General features: G+C 63.5%; 1 protein-coding gene across 1 annotated transcript in view; it reads left to right on the top strand.

Moving 5' to 3' along the window:
* Positions 1–15,476, top strand: part of COL5A1 (collagen, type V, alpha 1) — a 149,046-nt gene extending 133,570 nt beyond the window's left edge. Inside the window, 5 exon segments of the mRNA NM_001014971.1 lie at positions 551–569; positions 572–662; positions 4,705–4,773; positions 8,164–8,397; positions 14,974–15,476. Coding sequence (NP_001014971.1) covers positions 551–569; positions 572–662; positions 4,705–4,773; positions 8,164–8,397; positions 14,974–15,120 — 560 coding nt within the window. The 3' untranslated portion in view covers positions 15,121–15,476.

Here is a 15,741-nt window from a genome sequence, read left to right on the forward strand (position 1 = left end):
GGCCTCTCCCCCTGTCACCTGGTGAGGTGTCGCACGAGGAGGGGAGGCTGTCCTCAAAGGCCAGGAGAAGAGGTCAAAGCCATGAGATCGCACGGAGCTGGGGTCTGCTCTAATCTCAGCTGCTGTCTGGCAGGGCACCTGCTCCCCTGGAGCCCCAGGTTCCCACCTAGAAACACCTGCCTCTCCGGGGACATGTGTAAAGTGTCTGAGATGCTTTGGGCCTGCGCAGGGCAAGCCCTGACGCGACCTTGGCTGCCACTGCTGGTTCATCTTGGCCCTCGCGCTGGCGTCGAAGGGCACACTCGAAAGCACCACTGAGCCTCCAGAATATCACAAAAATGCAAATCAGTCCCGTTCTTGGCAGTAATAACCCACTGAAAGATGACACCGCGTTAGCATGTGGTTCCCCCTCTGGGAAGGAGGGGTGAGCAGCAGCGTGCCATCGGACAGACCCCAGACAGGCCCGGCCGTGACCGCCGAGCGGAGACGGCGTGGCTGCTCCTGGAACCGTCCGGGACCCGCTCTCACGCACCGCCCCCCCTCCCTCCAGGTGAATACTGGGTGGACCCAACCAAGGCTGCTCCAGGGACTCCTTCAAAGTCTACTGCAACTTCACGGCCGGAGGGTCCACGTGCGTCTTCCCCGATAAGAAGTCCGAAGGGGTGAGTACCGGCCCGATCGCCTCCCGCCCGGGCCGGGCGCACGCCACTCCCGTGTCTGCGTCTTAGGGAATGGAAGGCAGACACGGGCCAGTTGCAAAATCAGGACTTTTCCTCCAGAAGTCAACTCGCATTTGCTCTAAGGAGACGTTTCTAGCAATGGGAGGGGCTGCGTGCAGCCTCGGTTCGCGGAAGGTTGAGGGGTGGCCGGCTCCCCCCGCCCAACACTGGGGTTTCAACCACCGCTTGGTCCAGTCCGTCCTGAAGTGACCCTGTCCTTCTGACCGCAGACCAGCCCGAAGCCCATGGAAGGACTTTTGGGCAAACGAGTCCCAAAGACATATTTGGAAGCTGGCGTTTGCCTAGGTCCTTACTTAGCGTCGGCTTGCCTCCCCAGCACACTGCCCGCCTTTAAAGCCTGTTTAGGAGAAAATTGGGCTTAGCAAGGTTCTGATCCATTGAGATTTTGTGACGTGTCCATTTCACAGTCACCTCTGTGGCCTTTCAGAGGCCTCACCTCCAGGGTGGGATCTCCGAGTGTAGACAGGGGTGAACCAGTGTGTGTGGAGGCGCTTGGGGATGGTGTGGGGATAGTGTGTGGGTGGCGTGTGGGTGGCGCACTGCTTTCTCTCGAGGGTGCGTCGGAGCCCCGCCCGCTTGGGCCCGGGGCAGGTGAGGGAAGAGGGTGCGGTCTTTACCTGGGAAGATGGAGGGCACTTTGGCCGCAGGGCCCGCTGCGTCGGCCTGACCAGACCCTCCTTGTAACGTCTGTCACAGAGGCTCCCTGTCCTGTGCAGGGGGTTCCTGGAGGCTCAGGCCCGGGCCGGCAGGGGCGGGCAGCCTGTGGTCCTCGGACTCCCTGCAGCCTCGGCGTCCAGAGTGCTTTCCTCTAGGAGAGCAGCTGCCTTCTCCTGGGCACGTCCCCTGTCCCTAAACTCACGGTCACTGTGGGAAGGTCCAGCACCCCCGTGGGCTCTGTGCTGACCAGGACAATGTGGGGACCCCTGCTTTATGCATTTGAAATCCTTGGGAACCTGCAACACCCCTGTTGCTCCAAAGAAATTTCTAAGCTCGGGACCCTTGTGTCTGTCAGAGACTCGGGAGGAAGTTCCGGTGAAGATGCCGTGTCCTACCCTGCCTGGTGCTGTCTGCCCCTGAAAGCGGCCTCGTTGCCCAAGAGCCAGCACGATGCCCCCAGGAGCCCAGCTGGTGGTGGTGCCAAGCAGAGGGCGGGCTGGGGGTGCCGAGTGACCCCACAGCTCCTGGCTCTCTCTCTGCACATGTGCTGACTGCCAGGGGTCCTCGGGCCACAGCCGCTCAGCCTCCTGTGGGTTGAGACCCCTGCCGGCCGCCTGGGCTTCTGGGGTCCTCGGCATCGGAGGGCAGGGGAGAGGATGGAGGGCAAATGTGGGGGCGGCCCCCCGCCCGCGCCACTGGTCCTGCCCCAGGGAAGCCCCTGGGCTATCCCAGCACAGAGCTGATGGGCGGCGGCTTTGAGAGCAGGTGGGCCCGTCCTGAGGGGCAGGGGGCAGGCGGACCTGCTCTTCCTCCATGAGGCCCCTCCGCGGGCTCCTTGAGGCCAGCTCGGGGGAAGAAGCCAGGGGACGGAGCCCAAACAGAGGCCCTGAGGGACGCCCGGGAACAGGCTGGACCCGCGGGCACTGTCATTCCACCCGGGGTCTCTGTGCCGGCAGCAAGCAGACCGCGGGCAGAGGCGGCCCCCGAGCTTCTGCTTCTGGAGTGGCAGCAGGTCCCCTCCCACAGGACCACAGGAGGGAGGGTTCATTCATCTGTTTATTCCGCTGCAGTGTCACCAGGGCTGCTGGTGCTGCTCTCGGGGTCTGAGGCCCTGTCCTCTGCAGAGCAGACCCGGAGGGAGCCCCGCCTCCCCGGAAGGGGGTGCTGCCCCTCCCATGACCTGTGACACTGCTGCTCCCACGGAGGAGCCGGGGTCACAGGTCACCGACTCCCCATGCTCCCAGCCACACACGCTGCACACACCATCTACACCGCACACACACATAGCACACGCATATACATCACACACACTGCACACCACACACACTGCACACGCTGTGTACACATGCACAGCACACAGCGTGTACACAACACACAAAAACTGCACACACCATGTACATTGCACATGCAGCACATGGCGTGTACACACACGGGGCACACAGCATGCACATGACACACACACTGCACATGCCGTGTAGACCACACAAACTGCAATGCCATGTACACTACACACAGTACACACACCATTTGCACACACAACGCACACGCTGTGTACACACACACCACACACGCTGTGTACACACACAGAGCACACAGCATGTACACGACACAAAGCAGACAAGCCGTGTACATACACATCACACAGCATATACATGACACACAAATTGCACATGCCATGCACACCACACACAGTGCACACATCACGCACACACACAGCACACAGCGTGTACATGACACATAAGGTCCAGATGCCATGCATACCGCACACAGTGCACACACTGTGTACACATACTGCAAATGCCACGTACATGCACACAACACACAGCATGTACATGACACATAAACTGCACATGCTGTGTACATCACACACACAGATCACTGCGTGCACACACACACACAGGTGCACATGCCGTGTCTACACACACTGGACATGACGTGTACACACATAAAGCACACAGCATGTACATGACACAAATTGCACATGGCATATACACACACACATGTTGTGTACACCACACAGGGCACACAGCATGTACACACACAACACGTACATACACAATGCATACTCTGTGTGCACACACACAGCACACAGCATGTACACTGCACACGCCATGCACACCACACACAGTGCACATGCCATGTACACATGCAGCACACAGTGTGTACATAACACACAAACTGAACATGCCATGCACACTGCACACAGTGCACATGCCGTGTACACACACACACAGCACACAGCTTGTACACAACACACAAACTGCCCATGCTGTGTTATGTATGCACACACACCAGTGCACATGCCATGTGCACAGACACACTGTACACAGTGTTAGACAATACACAAAGTGCACACGCTATGTACATCACACACAGCCCATGACGTGTACGCACACACATGCTGGGTACACCACACACAGTGCACATGCTATGTACACACAGTGCACACACCATGTACACACAGACAGTGCATATGCCGTGTACACACACTGCACAAACTGTGTACACACACAGCACACAGCGTGTACACACACTGTACATGCCATGTACACACACAACGCACAATGTTACACAACACAAACTGCACATGCCATGTACATCACACACACAGCTCAGTGTGTTCACACACAGTGCACATTGCTGTGTACACACACACTATACACAGCATGTACACAACACACAGCTGCACACGCCGTGTACACACACACCACACATGCCCCCTCCCCACACACTGCACACGCCATGCATACACACTCACACGTACCTCACACCCAGCTGACCCCAGCAGGGTGTCCCGCCTGCTCTGTCCCAGGGAGAGTCCTTGGAGGTGGAGGCATGGCCCTCGCGTCACAGGATTCAGTGGGCGGGTGCCCACACGCCTGGCCTTCCCTCGGCCCCTTGGTCCCTGTTGTCGTCATCCCTCTCTCTGTTGGGGGGTGGGGACTGAGAGCCTCCCCATTCCTCCCTTCACCGCTCAGCCCACCAGCGTCTTCCTGCAGCTACGAAGTGCGGGCTCTGTGCTGGGTGCCTGACACGCAGAACGGGTGAAATGCAGGCTCTCTCCTGCACGGGTAGCAGGAGCAGGCGCCTGGAGAGCACCGGGCTCGCCCGTGCCCCTCGCGACCCTGGGCCCGTCCTGGGGCGAGCGCCCAGCTGGAGGGCACCTGCGGGATCTCCGGGCCGGCGCGGCGGCATCTCCGGCCGAGAGGCGTGATTGCAGGACGCGGGAGCGCTCCCGGCGGAGGCGGGAGAAATAACACTCTCCTTCTCTGTTTCTCTCCCTCCCCTTCTCCCCCTGGATGTTTAGGCCAGAATCACTTCTTGGCCCAAAGAGAACCCGGGTTCCTGGTTCAGTGAATTCAAGCGCGGCAAACTGGTAAGGTGGCCTCCGGCGCGTGTGCGGTGTCGTTTAAACGCGCCCGTTTCGTATCTTGCAGAGTAAAATGGCCCGCTGGCCCAAAGAGCTGCCCTCCACCTGGTACAGTCAGTACAAGCGAGGGTCGCTGGTAAGTGGCCGCGGGGCTGTCTGCTTGCGGCACGGCCTGGCTGGGCTCTGCATGGGACTAATCGCCGCCAGCGCCACGCCTGCTCTCGCCCTTTGGCCACGCTGCTCCGCGGCCGTGACCGCCAGACTCAGGCCGGCCCCTCCTGCCACCCCGACGCGGGTTCACTTGAGCCGGGAGCAGCTGGACGGTTTTCTGCTCAGGTGGAGGGCATGTGGCTGGCACGCAGGGCGCCCAGAGCCCCAGCTGGGCGCTGCCAGGAGGGAGGCCAGAGACACCAGGCCTGCAGGGCTTATTTGCTGAGACCTCGTGGGCGGCGGCGATGAAGTGGGTCCAGGCCCATGAAACTTCCTGGTTCTTCCCAGGGCCCGTCCCCTGTGCCCTGCCCCGGCTGCGGCTGGGGGCGGGGAGCCGTTGGGATCGCCAGCGGGGCTGTGGGCTCCTCTGCCACAGCCCCCCAAGGCCACGTGGGTCCCTGTTTTACTCTGGGAGAACCAGTCTTAAAGTGCCTGCCCCAGAGGTGAACGGCAGCAGGCGCCCTTGAACTAGCCGACCACGATGCTTCTCCAGCCAGCATAGGGACCGAGGCTGGCCCGACCCCTCTCAGGAGGTCTGTGGCTGCTTCCAGCGCCGAGCGTTTCCCCAGCATCTCGGGAGGTGGCCTGGGGCCCTTTTCTGGAATGAGACAAAGAGTTCTGTGCCCTCGTCCGTCACGTTAGGGAACCAGGTTCCAGATGTGGCCGCGGTGCAGGTGCCCCGAGAGCCTCTTGGCTTCCCGCGGTTGTCTGGACTGGGCTGCCCTTGAGGGACGTCCTTCTCACCCGGAAGCCAGCTCTCGGGTCCCACGGCTTTGGGCCTGACCCTTTGCCCTCTGTCCCCAGCCTCCCTGGGGGCTCGGCATGGGCAGAGCCGGCCACGCTCCCCCAGGACTCAGAGCAGGGCCTCCTGCCAGCCTCTGCCCGCCGCACCCAGCACCCTCCTTCCGAGACCCAGAGGCGCCCACGCGCCCCGTTAATATCACCCTCTTCCCGTGTCTTTGATCCCCAGTCACGCAGGCTCTTCCCACGCACTGAGGGCTCGCGCTCTCCCTGCCATCCTGGGAACCCCCTCTTCTCATCCTTGTGCGGGGGCCTCGGGCACCCTCCCGCTTCTCCTGCTGTGCCCCCTCCCCTGCTCCTGCCTTGGCGTTTTCCTCGGAAGGAGCAGCTGGGATGCAGAAGGACCTGAAATGGATGCCACTCAACAGCAGGGGAGGGGGTGGTAGGGGACACTTGAGGTGGACAGAGGGTGGGGGCAGTGGACACAGAAGGCAGGAGGGGGACCCGGGGGTGGGTCCTTTCTGCAGCCGTGCTGGTCGCCCTCTCCAGACAGGGCCCCCCCACACCCCATGCCCACTTGCCTCGCCCTGCGGAAGCGGGTACAGGACACCCACTTTCAGCCACCAGCCTGGAGCTGCCTCCACTTGTGGCCTGTCTTGCAAATGGCTGGCCGAGGCTGGAGGTGGAGGGACAGTCCACGGGGGAAGCAGCAGTCTTTGCGTTTTCCCCGTGTCATCTCTGCCTCCATGTGACTGGCGCAGGGGCGGCATAGGTGCAGGCCCCTCCCTGAAGGAACAGGTGCTTTGGTGGGCTGGCTGCCCCGGGCATCCCACCCGAGGCAATCCTGCAGATTCCTTCCTCAGGAAGGGCAGGGGCTCACGCGGGGCTCGGGGCTCCCAACACGGGGCAGGGGCTTAGCCGTTCCCGGGCCTCCTGCCACCCTGCCTGGCACCGGGGCTTCAGGTCCTTCTGCGCCCAGCACCCGCGCTCCCACCCCCTGCCTCCCTCTGTGCATGCACCCGCCCCCCAGTCAGTCACCTTCCATCCAGGAGGAGCACCTGACGTCCAGACTGCGGTTGGTATACTCTCTCCTTGGTCCCGGGGGCAAGCCGGTGTCCGGAGCAGGACCCAGGCCTGGCCTGCTGCCTTCAGCCCTAATGACATGCGTATCTATGAGCAGAGAGCATCAGTTTAAATCCTCCCTCGTGTGGTCGGCTCGGGTCTTTGGGGTGGGCTGGGGCGGGTGGGAGACAGAGCAGCGGGCGAGAGGCCGTGGGGCAGGGAGGCACCCCGTCGTCTGATGGGACCGCGCCCGGCCAGGCTCCCGCTGCAGGCTCGTGAGGAGGGCTTTCGGGGAAGGAGAGGCGCGCCCGATCCCGGGGGGAAGGACCGGGGCCGCCCGCCGGCGCGTCCAGTGCGCAGAAAGCGCTGATTGCAGAAGGTGCAGAGACCAAGGTGTCCCTCCGGCCGCCCGACACCGGCCCGCGTCCCGCTGAGCTCACAGCCCAGCGCCTGTCCAGCCAGCAAGGCTGACAAGTCTCTAGAGAACCAGCCTGCCACCCCCCGGGGCCTTGCCCTGGGTCTGCCAGCAGAGAGCAGGGCCTCACAGTCATGTTGCCAAAGCCCCCGGGGTGCCCCGCTGGGCGTGGGCAAAGCTGAGTGCCCCGGGCCCCAGGACGGCCCACCCCACTTCCCCTTGGAGCGCGCACCCTGGAAGGGGCAGGAATGGCCTCCCCGTGTGCCCCCAGGCGGGTGCCCGGTCCCCTCAGCCCTCTGGCTCTTGGCCATACGGCCTGTGACCCTTCCCCAGGCCAGCGTCCTGACTGCTGGCCAAGCACCTCAGCCGGCCTGTTCCTCCCAGGGTCTCTGGTCCTTGCTGTCCCCAGTTGTCCTGGTCCTGGCCTGGTCCTTGCACATCAGGGGCGATCGGCCATTGATCTTCACTTATTAACACCATCTCACTCGTGCCTGCCTTTTGCTGGCCTCGGGCACAGTGACAGGGACCTACGCCAGGCCCTCCTGCCCTCAGGGCCCTCAGGGTCCAGGGAGGGCTGCAGGCCAGGCGCCTGTGCTGTGGAGGGCCTTCCAGCTGGTAGGGCAGATGGACACGGAGCCAGGCCAAGGTGGGTAAGGGCACCCAACCCAGGCAGGCTTCCTGGAGGAGGAAGCATTTGAGCAGAGCCCCGGCGGATGAGAAGGGAGCATCTGGGCAAAGAGGAGTGTGGGTGGCTCATTGAGGTCCCTGAAAGAACGGTGGCATGGTTCTCTCTGCTCCAGGGCACCCCCAAGAGAGCCAGCGCGTGCTGGCCTGGGGATGGGGCGCGTGGCACGGTTCCAGGCGGTGCCCTTGGCGAGGCTCGTGCTCCAGAGGAGACGGCGTGTGGCCCGGGGGCGTTGCCGCTGCGGGGCGCCCTCTGCTGAGCCTTCCCGCCCTGTCCCCCGCAGCTCTCCTACGTGGACGCCGAGGGCAACCCGGTGGGCGTGGTCCAGATGACCTTCCTGCGGCTGCTGAGCGCCTCTGCCCACCAGAACATCACCTATAACTGCTACCAGTCGGTGGCCTGGCAGGACGCCGCCACGGGAGGCTACGACAAGGCCATGCGCTTCCTGGGCTCCAACGACGAGGAGATGTCCTACGACAACAGCCCCTACATCCGCGCCCTGGTGGACGGCTGCGCTGTGAGTGCCCCGCCGCCCGCCGGGACGGGGTGGGGACGGCCTCTGTGGCTCATTCATTCCGTCGGCACGGATTTCCTGGGCGCCTACCGTGGGCCAGGCGCCGGGCTGCGTGCCGGGTACAGTGAGGGCCTGGGCGTGGCGTGGCTGATGCGTGGCTGGTGGATGTGGATTCCCCCGCGAGCCGCGGGGGCCTTCCCGCTGTGCTGGGGTTCGGAGGGCAAAGGCCAGGAGCCCAGGTCCCTGACCCCGTGCCTGGTGCGATGTGACGTATTCTTGCTCCCATTCGGAAACGAGAGGTGTCTCCTGTTCTGGGGACGGCCGGAGCTGGGGCTGGGTTTGCTCCTGAGAGTGTTGCTATGCTGGGCAGCGCTCTGCAGACTCAGGGGGTGGTGACGTTGTCACTCCCGTGACAGCCCGGCCCGAGCCGGGTCATGGCCCTGGACCCCAGGCCGTCCTCTGGGAAAGATGCTCTGCTTGGGGCCAGGGGTCCGTCGGGGCCAGGACTGCCTCCTCTGCCCCCCCACCTGTGACCCGCAAGGGAGGGTCAGCCGCTTGGACTGGCCCTCCGGGGGTTGCATCCGCCCTGGGCAGCCCACGGATCTGAGCCGTGTCCTGTCCCTGCGTTGCTCAGTGCAGCCGTGCACGTGACCCAGTCCTGGCCAAACCCTCGGACACGCCCCCCGTGTAGACTTTCAGAGGCGGGAGGCAGGTCGGGGGCAGTGGGGGTGGGGAGTCACCAGGAAGCCACTGTCTCTGTGGGTCTTGTGGTCGCATCTGATATCGGACCCCCGGACTTTCATCACCTGCTCCCAGAGACCCAGCCCGAGACAGCTCTGCTGGGGACGGGCTAGTGTGCGCTCCCCCCTCGGTGCCCGGCCAGGTCTCTCTGCTTCGTGTTCCTGTCCATGCACATGTGGCATCTGAGGGTGCTCCCTGATGGCCGAGGTGGTCCAGCCGCTTAGCTGGGCCAGAGTGGCTAGGACGGTTCTGCAGAGCAGGCTTGGTCAGGCAGGAAAGCCAGGGGGCCGAGCTGACCCCCAGGCGAGCAGGTCTTGGATGGACCCAAGGTCCCATTGAGCCTCCCCCTCTGGTCCTTTTCCCCACAGAAGGGTCTAGTTTATAACCCCGGGGGCTCCCCTGTGGGTTGGAGGTGAGTGTGCTCAGGACAGGCCTGAGGCCGGGGTGCCTGGAGGAAGAGCCTTCTCGGGGCGCCCGACCCCCCACCGCCACCGCTGCCGCGGGTCAGCCCTTCCAAGCTGGCTGGAATGTTCAGGGCGTGTCCCTCTTTAAGGGCCGAGGCATGCGGTTCCCTGGGGAAAGGGATCCAGAGGCACCCAGGGGCTCGGCTGCCCAGCACCTGCTCACGTTCCTGGCACGAATCGCAGGCTGCTTCCCGCAGGTCGTGAGGCACTGAGTAAGATTATCCCCCGTATCTGCCTCCCACGAACGAAGATAATAATAGCACCCCCGTCACAGGGTGGTTCCAGGAGGAATGTGCCTCAAAAGAGCTCAGAAGCACATTCGGCTGCCAGAGCCCGAGAAGAATCCCCGATCCTGGGACTATTTTTAGGCAAGACCCACGGCAGCCACTGTGGCGCTGGAGAAAGAAATGAGGAGTCTGGTGGAGGTCCAGCCCGCGGGGCAGAGCCGGAGTGGGGCTTTGAGCTTCCTGGCGTCCACGGCGCAAAGGGAAACGCTCTCGTTGGCCCCTTGGAAATCAATCACCTGGTAAAGGGGCAGACGGCGTTCCCATCCTCTGGAACTGCGGACCATTCTCTGGAACGGATGCTGGGAAAACGGATCTTGCAAAGAACCTTCTGAGGTTTAAGAGCAGGGGGCCTAGGCTCCCTAACCAGCTCAGACAGGCTTCCCCCCTCTTCAGAACTTCCAGGCGAGGCCCAGGCGCTCCCATCCCTCTCTCAAAGCCCCCCCCCCACCCCGGCGCAGAAGTTTCCAGCACTGCTGTCCAACTCAGAACCCGGCTCCTGGGTCTTCAGGCATCCCCATCCAGGCTCGAGTTCGGAGCGCCCTTGACCCCACCATCCAGAGTCTTCTCCCTCCGGGCCAGTCTCTCTGAGGTGCTGTCAGCATCGGCGGCCGCTGCCCGCTGCTTGGGCCTTTCAGGCCATCACCCGCCCCCAGACACCAGATGCCACCAGGAGCACCGCCCGCTCCTGGTGCCCCCGTTGAACAGGGCGTTCACTGTTTTGTGGATACAGAATAACGGTCCAGCGACCTGCCGGGGCCCTCGGGATGACAGAGACATCTCAGAGCTCCCACCCCAGCCTTCTTCACACCGTAGTCCCTTCCTGTGCAGCTGCTCCTTGAATGCCTCCATCCACGGGGCGCTCATGACCCCCTGAGGCAGCCCAGGCTGCGGGTGCGACGCCTTCGTGTTAGGGAGCTTTTCTGAGCAGTGAGCCTGCCTGCCCGTAATTTCCACTTCTCTCTCTTCCGCTCCCTTAAGTCACGCGGAGGCAACCTGGTTCTAGCCCAGAGTTTCTCAGCTTTGGGGGCCAGAGTGGGGGAGGAGGGGGGTCTCTGTACAGTGGGGTGTTGAGCAGCTCCTGGGCTTGACCCGCTAGGTCTTCCACCCACTCCGTGTGACAATCCGAAGTTCCTTCAGACGTTGCCACACGCCCCCTGGGGGTCGAGGCAAAACTGCCCCAGCAGAGCTGCCACCCACAGGAAGGACAAAGATTTGGGCATCGCTCAGAAGGCCCAAAGGACCCGGCTCCTTCACCTCCACCCCGAGAAGCCAGGCCTGTCCAGGCGGAGCGGCTGGCCAGAACCGGTGAAGCTGAGATCCAGGTGAAGTCCGGGCCGCGAGCTTCTTCATAGAATCAACCACGTGGATCCAAGGAGCTGCCCAAATGCCCGGAGTCCTGGTGGTCATTTTTGAGCTCCCTGGTGGTTCTCTGGGCATCTCGGATGCAGAGGCAAGACATAGCATCATGGGACTATCTAGCCTGGCTCTCAGCCAGGGAAGGAAGGCCTCTCCCTCCCCGGACAGTTTTACTTCTGGAAGGAGAAGAGTCCGAACAGAATCACCTGCTGTTGGAGGAAGCTGGCTGGCGGGCAGCCTAGGGCCTGGGGCTGCTTCCAAAGGACGGTCTGGAGCGGCCAGTGCTCTGCTCAGCCCACCTCCCAGCCCACCCTGCTGGAGGCCCGAGGCCCTGCACGTTCGCTGGTGCAGAGAGGCCCGCCACCCCCGGGGGCCCTGCCTGATTCACTTTGTCATAAGGGCTGAAGACACCGAGATTCCGACGCTGGCTGTGTAGCCTGATGGACGGGCCACCGTGTGGGGCCGGCCCTGCGGAGAAGCACAAATCACGGGGCAGGAGGCCCGAGGAGCCACGTAAATCTCATCGTGGTGCAGCTCTGCGCACCCCGGGGGGCCGTTGCCAGCCTTAATGGTTGTTTATGCCTCGGGAATGACAGGTAACGGAGCCGCTGCATGGACGGCGGGCTGCTCACAGACGCCCTCTCTAAGGCGCTGGTAATTGGAGTGCCGGAGCCCCATCAATCGGGAGAAATCCCCCTGCCAGCTTGGCAGGCGCCGCCGCTGCTGCCTGTTGCAGGAGGAAGAGGCACACGCTGCCCCCGCCAAGGCTTGTTTGTCCGCCCATCCCACGGGGTGAGACGTGGCTGGGGCTGCCCAGCTCGCTGGCGTGGAGGCTCAGGCCGCCCGTGGCCAAGGCCCGCACTGCTTCCCTTGACGGCAGTGCCTTCCAGAGGCCCAGCAAAGGCCAGGCAGCCGTGTCACCTGAGTCCCTGCCGGGCAGTGGTCGGACTGGTGAGGGGCAGAGCCGAGGCCGGCAGAGTGGACTCTGGCCTCGCCTCGCTGGACTGGGCAAGGGAGGGCAAAGGGTCCACTTTCTCCCCGGGCTTCATGGCTGGAGGGGCACGAACGGCCATATCCCTGGGACTGTGTGTCCAGCCGGCTGCCTGGCCAGTCCTCCGGCAGTTCTGAGGCTGCAGCGGTCCTTAGCCCCTTCCCGGGAGTCAGAGTGTGGCCATCTCCAGGCTGATGCGAGGGGTGTCCCCATTCCGGCCGTGCTCCCCCAGGAAGCCTGCAGCCTGTGCCCTCGAGCACCCGGCCGGCTGTGCAGGTCCCTCCGGCAGGGGAGGCTGTGAGCCCCGCGGGCCAGAACTGCCAAGAGGCATCTGAACGATACAGACGCCGAATCCACCCTGGGCTCCCCATCCCGTCTTGGGGATGGGGCCTGAGCGGCAGTGCTCGCGAGCTCCAGGGGGGTCTGTGGCTCTGAAGTGCCCATCCTGGCTCTGAAGTGACCCCAGCCTGACCGCCGTAGAGAAAGTGCTTGTTAGGGCAGGGCTGGGGGCAGGACGAGTCTGTGGAGCTGGGCGGGAGCCCCACTCTGATGCTTCTGTCCAGCTTCACGGCCTCTGTGGAGCTCCCGGCCCGTCCCCCGGTGAGAAAGCTGAGTCAGAGAGCCTGTGGCTTATCCATTGCTTGCGAACCGCCCCCCCTCCAAATACAAATATCTGTCCTCTGACTCAGGGTCTGAGGGGCAGGGATCTGGGGTGGCTCATTCCAGTCCAGCGTCTCTCTCTCTTGGTCAGTCTGAGCTGCTGTCACAAAGTACCGTGACCCAGGGGCTCGTCCCCAACAGACAGGTGTCTCGTGGTTCTAGAGGCCGCACGTCCGAGCTGCTCCAGCTGAGGGAGACGGCTGCCCCCTCGCCTTCTGGGATAAAGAGACAGCTTTCCGGCCGCTTCCTCAGGGGACACCTGTCCCACTCACGAGGCTCCACCTTCGTGACCCAATTGCCTCCAGCTCCCAACACCATCCCGGGGGAAAGGCTTCCCCACCCACTCAGCCCCCAGCGGTGCCGAGAGCTTGCCGAGCTGCTGCCGTGGAAGGTGCCGCTGTGAGGCTGTGGTCAGCACGTGGGCCCGCTCCTGGGGCCGCTGCCCGGGGGGTGATCCCCGAGGGAGATGGGGCCGCGCCCTCGTGGATTCTGCCACCAGAGTGGAGGCCGCCTCGTAGCAGCTGCACTCAGAGCGCCTCTCCAGCCTCGAAGGTCCAGGAGATGCTGTGGTCACCTAGGTGGTGGTCACAGCCTCCCCGAGAGGACGCGCAAACCCCGTCCCGCGGGAGGGGACAGGCCCCAGAGGCGCTGCTTCCCCGTCATCCCTTGCTGAGGACCAGACGGTGGAGCGAGAGCCGCCCCGGGCCAGATGCAGCTGAGACGGACCTGGCCCCGAGTGGGGTGGACAAGGCCACTGGTTCAGGCGTCGGCAGGAGCCGTGGTCCTGGGGGAGCTGATGGAGGGGGAGCCCGTGCATCTTCCCGACCAGGGGCCCGAGGCTCGGGAAGGGGTGTGGGCGGCTCTCGGGCCTTCACTCCGGGGTTCTGGGACACGTGGTCCATAGGGCAGGGGAGACGCCGCTCCTGGGGCAGTTCTGTCCCCTCCTCCTTCCTGGGGGCTCACCCTCCTAATTGGAAGCGGGGGGCTTCCCACTCCCAGGGCTGTGTGAGGGGGCGCAGATGCTCAGGGGGTCGGAGCAGAGTGGGGCTGACTCACCCAGCAGGTGCTCCATTCCAAGCCCACCCTGGCCCTGGCCCTCCCGCCTCTGTGCCTCAGTTTACCCCGGAGCCCCCGCCTGCTTCAGCTGGCGGCGGGCAGGCGGGCAGGCGGTCGCTACCTGCAAGTCTTAGAATTCGGCACTTCTGAACCAGGAGCCCTGGCGTGGATGTTTCTGGGGAGCCAAGTTCCTGGCGGGGCTCCCCTGGAGCAAATTCCTAGGGAGCAAGGTGGGGGTTGTCCCAGCTGTAAGGGGGGCGGCGGCCCACGTGGGTTGCAGACCCTCCGCACGCCTGCCTGTGCTCACTCCCACACCGCCCTGGACTGGGAGTTAGACAGGATGTCTGAGGGTGCACTGAGACATCTTGGGGGTACGCTGAGACATCTTGCGGTGCACTGGGATGTCTCAGGGTGTGCTGGGATGTCTTGGGGTGCACCGGGACGTCTTGGAGTGCACTGAGAAATCTTGGGGTGTGCTGGGGCATCTCAGGTTGCACTGGGACATCTCAGGCTTTTCTGGGACATCCTGGGGTGCACTAGGATATCTCAGGGTACACTGAGACATCTTGGGGTGCACTGAGAAATCTTGGGGTGTGCTGGAATATCTTGGGGTGTGATGGGACATCTCGGGGTGCACTGTGACGTCTTGGAGTTGCTATAATGTCTCGGGGTGCACTGGGACGTCTCAGGGTTCACTGGTACGTCTTGGGGTGTGCTGGAATATCTCGGGGTGTGATGGGACATCTCGGGGTGCACTGTAACGTCCTGGGGTGTGCTATGATGTCTCGGGGTTCACTGGGACATCTTGGGGCGTGCTGGGACATCTCAGGATGCACTGGGTTGTCTCGGGGTGCCCTGGGATGTCTTGGGTGTGCTGCCTGCTCCCCTGCCCGCAGAGGGCGGTGCGCCTGCCGCCCTGTGGCTCACGGTGCCGCGGGTGGGTTTTCCGAGCCGGGGCGCGGCGGCGGGCCGGGGCGGTGGGTTACTGCTGCAGCCCCGCTGACCGGCCTCCCTCCCCCCCCAGACCAGGAAAGGGTACCAGAAGACGGTGCTGGAAATCGACACCCCCAAGGTGGAGCAGGTGCCCATCGTGGACATCATGTTCAACGACTTCGGGGACGCATCACAGAAATTTGGATTTGAAGTGGGGCCGGCTTGCTTCCTGGGCTAGGAGCCGCGAGCCCGGCCCCCAAGAGCAACCTCGTGACCTCAGCACGCCGCCTGGGGGTGTCCTGGACCGCGAAGGCCCCTCGTCCCTCCCCACCTCGTCTGTGCCTCGGCCCCCCGGGCCGCCCCACAGCAGAGACAGCAAAGGGAAGAGCCGCGCCCCCGCCCCGGAGCCGAATCACATGACCTAGACGCCCCAGAGCCTCCCGCTCCTCCAGCCCGGCCCCGTCTCCACCGCACTCCCCAGGGGCACGGAGGGGGCCCACGCCGCTGGCCCCGGTCGGCGGCTCTGAGAGTCCGCAGCGGTGAGGGCGAGGCTGCAGCATTGGAGATCTCGGTTTTTTGTCTTTTTCATTTCAACTTGAAGATGCCTGTTTCCCCTGACCTTCAAAAATTGTTCCGAGGCCAGCCTTGGAAAGGTCGCCCCGTGCTCCAGAGTCTCCGTGTTTAACAAGATCCATTCACAGGCCAAATGTCATTCTGCATGTGCCTTTCCGATGGATTAAAGGTGCTTTTGTTTTTGTGAGTTTTAAGTAAATATTTGTATTGTATTGTCATAAATGTTCAGCGTCCCTGACTTTCAATCCCGCCTGTGAGGCCGGCTTCAGACCCAGGGGAGAGTTGG

The sequence above is a fragment of the Sus scrofa genome, chromosome 1, assembly GCF_000003025.6.
Source record: "Sus scrofa isolate TJ Tabasco breed Duroc chromosome 1, Sscrofa11.1, whole genome shotgun sequence".
Lineage (NCBI taxonomy): Eukaryota > Metazoa > Chordata > Mammalia > Artiodactyla > Suidae > Sus > Sus scrofa.